The sequence below is a fragment of the Euphorbia lathyris genome, chromosome 5, assembly GCF_963576675.1.
Source record: "Euphorbia lathyris chromosome 5, ddEupLath1.1, whole genome shotgun sequence".
NCBI lineage: Eukaryota > Viridiplantae > Streptophyta > Magnoliopsida > Malpighiales > Euphorbiaceae > Euphorbia > Euphorbia lathyris.
In genome coordinates this window covers 24,862,963-24,873,862 of record NC_088914.1, presented here as the reverse complement: position 1 = coordinate 24,873,862, position 10,900 = coordinate 24,862,963, and the positions used below count along the sequence as shown (strand labels likewise).

The following is a 10,900-nucleotide window of genomic DNA, read 5'->3' as shown; positions in this document are numbered from 1 at the left end:
GAATACTAATTAATTGTATTATAATAAATAAGAATATAGAACTAAATAAAAAAGATAACATATAAAGTTAATAGGGAAAGAATATCCCTACCAAAAAAGTTGGGAAAGAATATAATATGATTAATTTAATTATGACGTTTAGCTTAAATTGTATATATTTTGTAAACGTTAAGCTTAAATTCGTATTATTTTGTAAACGTTAAACCTATATTGGTGCTATTTTGTACGTAAGACCTAAATTGATGCTATATTATAAACGTTAAACCTAAATTGATATTATGTTGTAAAGGTTAAGCCTATATTGGTGCTATTTTGAACGTTACGCCTAAATTGATACTTTCCCAAAAAAACCTGAAGGAAAGCCCTAGCCCTTATTAAAGAAAAGGTTAAAACCGGCAGTTGACAACCAAAAGGCACACAGAGCCTTAAACTAAACAAACCTTTTTCAGTTTCCACAAAAGCCGTCCCTCTCGCAATTTTGTTCTATATTACGTAACTATCCCTAAACAATTTCTTTAATTCCATTTCAATCCCACCAGTTTACAGTATCCGCCATGGTTGCCCTGCGTTTTCACCTACTTAGCCGGTATCCCTCACTCGATCTCTCACTCAATTCATCTCTCTGTTTTTTTCTCCTCATCACAAACCCTATTTTTCTTTCCTAATTTATCTTCCAATTTCAAACCCTAATTAAGTAGCCTCCAAATTCCACAAATCTTTCCTCTTTCTTTTTTGTTCGTTGTTGAGTTTTAATGGGAAGTTGTTTCGAAGAATTTCCCTTTCTAGTTCTCTTCTTATATCCCCAATTCAACATATTTGAACCCTAAATTGTAGATTTTCTTTCGGGGGTCAGGCAAGTCTTCAACTGTAGGGGGATTTTCCATCGGCCGACTAGATTTCGCATGATAAACGCGGGTGTCTTGGACAGATTCGGCGCAATTGATGGACTTCAATCCCGTGATTTTCGACATCAGCTCCGATGAGGAACCGACCTTTGATGAGCCGAGAGGTGGCGACGATGATCATGAGTGGTTGACTGAACTCCTCCAGACTGTCGGTAGAGAAACCGCCGACTCGGACGGCGATGACGTTGTTGTACTCAGCGAGTATGTTCCCCCTAAGCCTAAGTCGAAGTCAAAGTCCAAGCCGTCGAGAGTGGTGAAAGACCTCGATGATGATGATTGTGTGGTTTTGGAAGGTGACCCGGATAAGGCTGTAAATGTCGCTGATGATGCGGCCGACGATGCCGACGATGCCGACGATGTGCTTGTTGTTGGACAGACGGGACAGGTGTGAATATGAGCTCTATTGTCTGTTCTTTTATGAAAATAAATTAGATCTTTTTATTCTGTTTATTTTTAAAGTAATTATTGGTTTCTTATAGATTAAATAAATGGGCAGTTCTTTAGTTCTTGGATGAGGGTAATTACTAATTAGAAGTAGAAAGAATGCTAGTTTCATTATATTGGGCCGTTTTGTTTTGAGCAAGCATGGAATGAGAGAATAAATATTGGGTTATCATTTTTTTCTCCCGATACTTTAGAATGCTGCTTCTCCCATGTCTTTAAGTTCATATAGTTGTTATGTCCATATTATCTTATCCTTCAATAAAGAATTGAAGGTATAACTGCTTAAATTGTGTATACCGTTGTTTTGAGACTTCTACTGCTTTTTTGGATAATGAGTTATGAATGGCCTGGTGTCATTTTTTTAGGGGGGTTGCATGTTGCAGAATACTTTGATAAATGCTTTTCTTTTGTCTGTAGCTTTAACCAAGTTTATTCTATTTTGTTGCAGAATGAATCAAGAGAAACATTTGACTTTTTTTTTAAAACTACCATACTAACTTTTTTAGTTGATTCAGACTGCTAAATACTTGATAATAGTTCTCTTATATATTTAAATTATGAGAATATCAGTCAAATAAGCCAGTTTCTGTATCTACTATCCCGTCCCTGAGCCTGGGCAGGAGGGGCGCCTGCCCAGGGCCCAGGGATAGAGGGGCCCAAATATAGTAATTTATTAGTACTAGTATTAATTGGTCTAGGTTTTAAATTAGTTTCACTGAAAACTAAAAAAATCAATGTAGTTATAAACTTGATTTTTCTAAAAAAAACAGATTATTATCTATTCGTATTAATAAAAACGTGGGTATCAATTAGTCTTTCCGAATTTCTTAATTTAGTGGCATCAATTCCCTAATTTATATCAATTCCCAATTTGAGAGTTTTTCCATAATTATCTCTCACATCCATTAATCCCAACAAAAATCACAATTTATCTCTCCCTACTTTAATCACACTTCAACCCCAAAGAATATTATATGGTAATATTGTCTTTCATCTTTAATTCACCAACTATATAAATAATCAATTTGTATTCTTATCACCTCACCTTGAAGCTTTCAATTACCAATACTTTTTTTTTTTATTATGTTTGAGAAACTACTCTATCAGATTCTGATTTACTTTGGCTTTCATAGGCGATTTAGGAAAAACACATCAAAATCTTCCAATTTCAAGAACTTAAGAGAGATGATTTTCGGATTTAGTTTTTTATTTTTCTGTTATCATGCTTTATATCATAAAGAGCATAATATCTATTAGAACTATTTCATAATTATTCAATTCGAGAAAACTTTTTCTTAGATGCACTACTTCATGTTGTTGCTTACCCAATTCAATAAAAAAAGCTTAAGCAATTTGATCTCAAATGCAAACCTCTACTATCATAGATCTGTAAAGTTGAGAATTAACTATATTTCCTGTAGTAATTTTCTTTGTCAAAATATTGACAAACTACATTTTGGGCCATTATACTGTTTAAATTAGGGCCCCCATTTGATACATCGCCCGTAGGCCTCCAAAATCTCAGGATCGGGATATCACATCTTTATGTGCTTGTTCCTTGTTAACCTGTGTTACTTTATTCAGTAGTGTTGTGGGTTGGAAAATTCTGTGATGATTGATATTTCAGGGTTTCTCTATTTCATGTTTTTACTATCACGATTTATTTGGACTTGCATGTTCTTTTATTTGGTAGTCGACTTGGTGACTGTGTGTATGTGTCTCGTCTATATTTGCAATTTTCGAAGTTTGTCTTATCTTATGGATGAGTTTTGGGGCACTTGTTACCTGCCCCAGCATTTCTACTATTTCTTTCCTACTCCAACAAACACTAATCTGTGTTCTGAAGTGTTGCATCCAGATATCAACTTTGATTTTTAGGTAGAAATTCCAATTTTCCATGACATGCTAAGCAATTAATCTCCACCTTCCCTGGACAGTCTGACATTTGGCAATGATATCGGTATATGTGATATGGTGTTTGAATTATAACTCAATTAATTATGAAGTGCTACATTGTTATATATTTGTCCTGTCAATTGGTTTAGGATTCTTCTTTGGCAAACCAAACTCTTGGGTTTGGAACTGCTGCTGTTATTCAATTTGGATGACAGACTGAAAGGTTGAATCTGTGGAAGTGCTAGATGATATTACTTAAGGAAGTGGATACTTCTCTTGCTCTTTGTTATTAAAAGAGGGTAGAAGAATACTGTTTTCACTGTTGTTATATATGCCTGGTGGATTGGAACTTGAGATGTGGAGAGAGGTTGAGCTGGTGATATCTGCATGCTCATAAAGTTCCTTTTCAAGTGTAGCAGAAGAGAAGATTTAAAGTAATCTGCTGCATATGCTCGTATCTAGAAGGTATGGGTAACAGTAACACACTTGAAGAAGATGCAATGGAAATGGGATTTTTTTAATGAATGCACCTGCAGAATATTCATTCTATTTTCATGTACTTTTGACTCTCTAAATATGGCAATGTGGAGACAATTAGGTTCATGGTTACTCACAAGTGATTTAAGCACGATGGTAAAATCAAGATCACAAATAATGACTCACTAAGACCATAGAGAGATGTGATTATTTGGCTGAAGCTTAAGTTTTGGTCTTACCTTGCTACTGTTTCAGCTTGTTTAGTATCCGCAATGTTTTTTGGAAATGCTATTACCTGCACATCTGGGATTCAATTGTTTGAGGTTATTTGAGGAGCATTGAACTATATCTCTCTTTTGCTTGTTATTTTTTTTCCCTTTCTTCTTTGGAGTTGGAGTATGCTTTTTGATGCTTGTGATAAATGCAGTTTTATTTTTGCTGCAGATTGCATGTAGGGACTATCCCCATCCGAGACATCTTTGTGCTAAATTTCGTTTCAGTTCAACCCCACATGAACAACACTGTAACTTGGTAATGCCTCCTTTATTATACTTCGGTCCCGAGGAAATATAGTAAGTGCTATAGTTTAATTGCTAACATTGTCCATTTCTAATTTACAATCTTATTGAATGCAGTGCCACTGTTATGTGTGTGACTCTCTTGCACCATGTTCACACTGGGGTAATGGTACCTCCACCATCAATCACTGTCATGCCACTGATAAACAGGAGATGTGGAAAATTCAGCGGCATGAAAGTTTCAGGCTGAAGAAAAGTGCTTCTTTACCAGTTTTGAAATTTCCAGAAGCTCAGCATCCTGTGGCAGTGCCTCAACTTAATCAAGCTGCAGTTCTTGATAAAGGATTGGCACCTATTGGAAGACATAATGAGGTCTGCAGGCCAACTGCTACTCATACTATCTCCTCTACTAGGTTGAACGTTCCAAATATCATAAGCCAGAATAGAAACCTTCGTCATGTATATATGCAGGGTAGAAATGGATTTACACCTTCCTCTGTGCCTCAGCAGGCACTTGGTATCCGTGGTAGTGCCATTTTACAAAATAGAGGCCAACAATTGGTCTCTAATAATACAACGTTTAAAAGACCAGGACTTGTCAGAAGTGCTTTAAAGAACCAATCAGTGTATGGCTCCTCAAACATGAACTTCCCTCGTGCATCGCAGTATGTTAGAAATACTGTTCCAGTAGCTGGAACAAACGTTGGAAATTCTGCTGGATGGCAGGACGGTTTGCCTGACATTATTTCAGCGTCATATATGCATCCAAGCCTCACCCAGCCTGAAACAGGCAGTGTCAGTGTAAACACAGTTGTGCAACCTGAAGTCTGTAGCGTGCCTATTACTCATTCAAACAATGACCAAAACATTAATCACTTGGGGAATCAAGGTCAGAATGTTGTGGATTCGCCTTTTTCTGATTTTGACTTCGGTTGGATTAACAACTTGGATCCAAGCAATCAGCAGACCTCAGTGGATATTATCCACCCTCAGGCTATAGGGTCTAACAATGAGCCCACAGCTGACATTCAATTTACTTCTCAATTGCCAGGAAGTACTGAACATGACCATGATTATGCGAGCTGGTTGCGGGGTCAATCTGATGGTTTAGCTTCAGAAGGTTGTGTGCCGGGTGATCTCTTTTCTCCTGTACCATCTGCTGCTTTTGATGCAGGTATGCTTTGTTTTGATTTTGAAACATCTTGGAATGGTCTGGCACAAGTGTAGCTAAAGTTGCTAATTGTGCTTGTTAGTGGGTGAATAGAAGAAAAGCTGGTTGACTGGTGCAGCTCTTTGCAAACTGATAAAATAATCACTAGTGAGGATTTAACTATTAAAAAAGAGCTTGGGTAGTCTACAATTATTCTAGACTACAACTGTACATATTGTCTATCCAATGATTGATTTTTAGGGAGGCTGGCTTTTTTCTTTAATCTTATAACTTATGTGTCATGCAACTAGCTTTGTTCTCGGAAGCTGATCGGAGTTTTAGCTGTTGGAATTTAATTTTTTTCCGATCCTTGTTTCATTTCTGCAAAATTTTCCTTCACTTTACTATCTTCATTTGCATCGTTTTGAGACAAGTTTCAAGCTAAGTAAAATCCCTATATATAGAAGAATTTAACAATAATTTGAATGCAAATTGTTTATATATAAATTAATCGTATTTGTTTACCCAATGGTAGGGTAATGAATTTACAATCGGAAACAATAAGAGCAACAATAGAATCAATCTCCTCTCAACAATTGATAGCTTTAACCAAGGTTTGAGAATCCTTACTAAGAGCCCCCTTATTCCTTATGCTTAAGCCTTTAGCAATTAGACATATAGGGCAGATGCCATTATGTGCTTCAACAAGCGAAGAAGCCGAATTATGGAGAGCAATTCCAAAACTTGTTCAATTCCAAAACTTGTTCCAGAAACAAGATCGGACGTTATTCTGGTTGGTCTCCATTTTTGTGAAACTATTCCTCAAGCAAGGCAGTGAAGGGTTTGTGTGAATAATGGAATGGCCTCTTCAAGTTAAGTTATAGGAGGGAATTATTTGATCTTCAACAATATACTAAAAGATTTGAATTTTGCTCCTAGAAATAAGACTACTTCCTCACCACTTCATTAGTTTGAACACCTAATAAAGAACTCATCTCCTGACAAACAGTTAGAACAGTTCCTGGCTGATAAGAGATTTATCAAAATTAATTTGTTGGCCTGAAACAGAGATATAATGTTGAAGGTACACCTTAATATCTTCACACTCAGATCTTGTAGCCTGGAAAAGGAGATATCTGTCATCAAACAAGAAGAGGTGCGAGATAGAAGGAGCAGATTGAGCTACACTACGACCATGAATAAGACCTTTACTCTCAAGCTTGGAGAGGGAAACAGAGAACCTGTCTACACATGTCAAAATAAGGTAAGATGAGATTGGATCGCCTTGTTTGAGGTCTCTTAGAATATGACTAATAGATTGACCACTATTCACAATCTTATACAGGTGCGATATTAAAACTAACGTTTACCAGACGGTGTAATTTCAAGTGTTATTAATGGAAGATAGGTTTTTATTATGTGTTTTATTATGTGTAATTTCATGGTTTGGCTATTCTCCAATCTATTTTCCATTAGTAAGACTTGAAATTGCACCGTCTGGTAATGTTAGTTTTAAGATTGCATTGTTTTATACCTAGAGATCCCTGAATAACCGTATAGCTGAACCCATTAATTTATGATTCCTCATTTCTTTTCTTTTTGCAAGTTGATGAGCAACATCTGTGTTGTAGATTTTATTTTAGTAAACACAAAGTTAGTGAAGCTCTGATATAAATACAAATGCTCAATAAACTCTATTGAATGCCCACTAAGTGAAGGCAGTTGGGTAGATAATTTTAGATGCAGACAACATCATATGCTTTGTTTTTTTTATATACAGTCAAAAAGGTATATCTACGGTTCTGCTATTTTAGCCTCTGTATTTGTTTAAAAAAAAATCAATTGCCTCTTTATACTTTAAAAACGTCATATTTATTCCCTCAATTTGTTTAAATTGACGCATTAAATCTCTCAACTTACTTAAGTTGTCTATTTATCTTCTAAATTTGCTTAGAATAATCTATTGTTCTTCTAAACTTGTTTAAAATGTACGAACATCATCTTGTGATTAAATTGATGAGATTTATAGTCTAATGGATATAAATGTCATAAAGCATTTAATGGCCTCGAACATATCTATATCTATATATATTATAAACCAGTAATGATAGGGTTTGGATGACACTTTTTTTCTATGAATTAAAATTAAATCTTTTATTTAATATTATTTATTAAAATATTTTTTTTCTTATCTCTTCAATTTGAACAAAATCCATCCTCAATCGGGATGCTCCTTTCTAATTTATAAAGAGGACAAGTGTTAAAAAAAACTAAAACCTCATGTATGTGACGTGACTCAATCTGAATGTAGGTATTGATGTGTAATTTTATGTATAAAGCTATTTATTACATTTTTTCTTCGATCTCATATTACATAAAAACTGAATCTCTCACTACCTATTTTCATCTTTCTCAACTTCCTAAACTAGGTCTTTGAAAAAATTGGCTCTCTCATTTTTCCATCTTTATCTTCTTCAACTGTTTTCTCTTTACCGTAATCCACTCTCAAATTTCAAGTGATATACTTCAAATGTTTAATACTTACTAGAATCCTCCCCTACAATAATCTCTTTTAATTATGTTTCTCTCTCCATTAAAGTTTTGGATTCTTTTGTTTCCAACCACAAGGTAGCTTCGTGAGCCGATGTAAGAATCCCTACAAGTGTTCTTCCCTAAGAAAATTTTGACGAGTGGTTCTATATTTCCACTCCCGATCTCTATTCTTATCTTTTTCACGCTTTTAAGGTAGATTCTAGAGTCGATACAAGAACCCCTACAAGTGTTCTTTCCCAAAACAACTCTAGCGACTGGTCTTATATTTCCACTCCCAATCTTTATTCCTATCTTTTTCACGCATTTGACCGTAAAAGCGTGAAAATGTTTTTCACGCTTTTGACCTTAAAAGCGTGAGAAAGATAGGAATAGAGATCGGCAGTGGAAATATAGGACCAGTCGCCAGAGTTTTTTTTGGGGAAAAACACTTGTATTATCTACTCTGGAATCTGCCTTAAAAGCGTAACAAAGATAGGAATAGAGATCATCACTGGAAATATAGGACCACTCGCTAGAGTTTTTTTGGGGAAGAACACTTGTAGGGGTTCCTATATAGGCTCTAGATTCTGCTTTGTGGTTGGAAACAGAAGAATTCAGGACTTTAATTGAGAGAGATTGTTGTAGAGATGATTCTAGTAAGTATTAAACATTTGAGGCATATCGCTTGAAATTTGAGAGTGAGTTACCGTAAAGAGAAAGCACTTGAAGAAGATAAAGATGGGTAGAGGAGAAATAACCAATTTTTTCGGAGACCTAGCTTATGAAGTTGGGGAAGATGGAGAGAGGTTCAGTTTTTGTGTAATATGAGATCAGGGAAAAAATAGTTTTATGTAGAAAATTATACATCAGCCACCTGCATTCATATTGAGCCACATCACATACGTGGTTTTGTAGTGCAAAAACATCATTCAGATTGAGGATGAATTTTGTTCAACTTGAAAAGATAAGAAGAAAAATATTTTAATAAAATATTAATTTTAATTCGTAAAAAAAAGGAGGAAATGTCATCTTAATCCCATCGTTATATATAGATTTGAGGTAATTACTGTTTTATGACCATTTATATCCATTAGGTTATAAATCCCATCAAGTTGTCATTTTTAACACATTATTTGTGATGGTAAATTATATTTATAGCTCCAAAATTATGTCATTACTAACATTATAATCTTTAAAACTTATTTTTGTGATATAAAATCCTTAAAATTTACATTCATTATAGTGTAAATCAATTAAACAAGGCTTAATACATCATTTGCTTCCTAAACTTGTCCAAACAAACTTGATTGATCCCTGTATTTTTAAAATGTTTTTCAAAATGTGATATTTGCCATGTTCTTCATTTTGTAATTTAGTAAAATTGCTCAAATATTTGCATTTCTAAAGATTTCCTCTTACCATTTATTCTAATTTAATCATGATGAATACCAAAAATATACTTTTGAAAGTTTTAATAAAATCCTACTACTTCCTTCAGACATGAAAACTAAGTTAATTGTTTTTTTTTTTTTTTCTCATTTTCCTCTTTATTATTATTTATTACATCCCTCCTTTCTCTTTCTGGACCTCCATAGCAATTTCCCCTCCTAGGCTCAGTTATTAATGGTTTTCTGCTGTTGTAATTGTTTTGGTGCTAATAGTATCTTAATTTTCATAAATAAAAAGGGCTCACAAATCCTGAACTTGCACTGTTTTCTTTTTTTTGTGATTGTGGAGGTCTTGCTTAAGATTTAGTCCACATAAGGCAACCCATAGAATAAATGGTGGTTGATCCATTTATAAGTTGGATTATAAACGGGTTGACCCATCTAACCTATATAAAGTTCATCTGAAAATTTTCATATATGTCAAAATTGAAATTATCCCAAAAAATATTAGAATTTTAGAAATCTAGAATTTCAGAAAACACTAGATTTTAGAAACACAGGAACTCCAGAAAATACTGAAATTTCAAAAATCTGGAATTCTAGTATTTTCTGAATTTCTAAATTTATGAAATTCTAGTATTCACAAGTCCAGCAATATCATCTTCATCTTTAGATTCAGAACAATCTGAATCGCCATTAAAACCGAGCAGCTTGTCATCTCCGATTTACAATCCAAATGATCAAATCGCTGGAAAGGTTTTTGCAGAAGATAAATCATCTAAAATTTTAAGAACTTGAGTCTATAGACGGTGGTAGAAGGCACGAGGTGCAACGTATCCCGACCATCAGAAACCATCATTTGGATCATTTGTTACGTCTTTGTTCATATTTTCACATTTTTTTAACGTTTTATTTCGTTTTTTCGTTTTTCTACTTTTATGTACTTTTTGTTTTTTTAGTGTTTAATTATATTTAGTTAATTGGGTTAAATGAGTCAGTGTCAATCCATTTATTCATTTTGATACGTTTAGTACTTGTCATCATGGTTGTTTTTTTTACTTATGAATTAGATATATTATTTTCTATGGTGCTGCAAATTTATTCAATTGCTCATGTGGAACTTGCGTTTGGCACGAGGTTTCTAATAGTCAACATTTGCAGGTTTACGCCAGGATTTGGAGAAGGATCAAACCACTGTAGACTGACCATAGAGAAATTGTGTGAACTTGGCATACTTGCAACAAATATTTTATTTTTATTTTTATTTTTTTTAAGTTTTTTCTTTTGTATCTCACAGGAAACTACATACAAGACGATAGATTTATCTCGTGCATTGTATGGGTACACAACTAGTGTTTTATTAAAGGCTTTCAAAATCTCATTTTGAAGATGTTAGATCAAATAAATAAATTTTATTTATTTATGTAAATAAAAAGTATGTGCTTAATTTTAGAGTAAAGTTCTAACAAAATAAAAAAAAATAAAAAGAAAAAAAATTATGTAGGTTTCGGTGAGACCTATTCCTGGAACTAGTTATGCATCCGATTTTTCCAATGCACACGAAACCACACTAAAAGCTAAACCATAAAA

The 10,900-nt window shown here is 34.1% G+C and overlaps 1 protein-coding gene across 6 annotated transcripts; it reads left to right on the top strand.

Annotated features, from left to right (window-relative positions):
• The first annotated feature begins 493 nt into the window (after nt 1–493).
• On the top strand, nt 494–10,698 carry LOC136228933 (RPM1 interacting protein 13). Of its 6 annotated transcripts, XR_010688888.1 has the most exons (5): nt 494–1,290; nt 4,167–4,253; nt 4,358–5,414; nt 6,501–6,654; nt 10,472–10,698. XR_010688888.1 is itself a non-coding variant. In XM_066017435.1 (4 exons), the coding sequence occupies exons 1-4, from the start codon at nt 943–945 to the stop codon at nt 10,513–10,515; spliced, it is 1,536 nt and encodes a 511-aa protein (XP_065873507.1). In that variant the 5' UTR covers nt 495–942; the 3' UTR covers nt 10,516–10,698. The 6 variants fall into 6 exon arrangements, 5 of the variants coding, with proteins under 5 accessions (XP_065873507.1, XP_065873508.1, XP_065873509.1 ...); XM_066017435.1 differs by lacking the exon at nt 6,501–6,654 and having other exon boundaries at nt 495–1,290; XM_066017436.1 differs by lacking the exon at nt 10,472–10,698 and having other exon boundaries at nt 497–1,290; nt 6,475–7,257.
• The last annotated feature ends 202 nt before the right edge of the window (nt 10,699–10,900 follow it).

Excerpts from the sequence above, each read along its gene's own strand:
- LOC136228933 (XM_066017434.1), top strand. The coding sequence starts at position 943 with ATGGACTTCAATCCCGTGATTTTCGACATCAGCTCCGATGAGGAACCG. Across the intron at positions 1,291-4,166 it reads TTGTTGGACAGACGGGACAG|ATTGCATGTAGGGACTATCC; the intron begins GTGTGAATATGA and ends TTTTTGCTGCAG. Across the intron at positions 4,254-4,357 it reads ATGAACAACACTGTAACTTG|TGCCACTGTTATGTGTGTGA; the intron begins GTAATGCCTCCT and ends TATTGAATGCAG.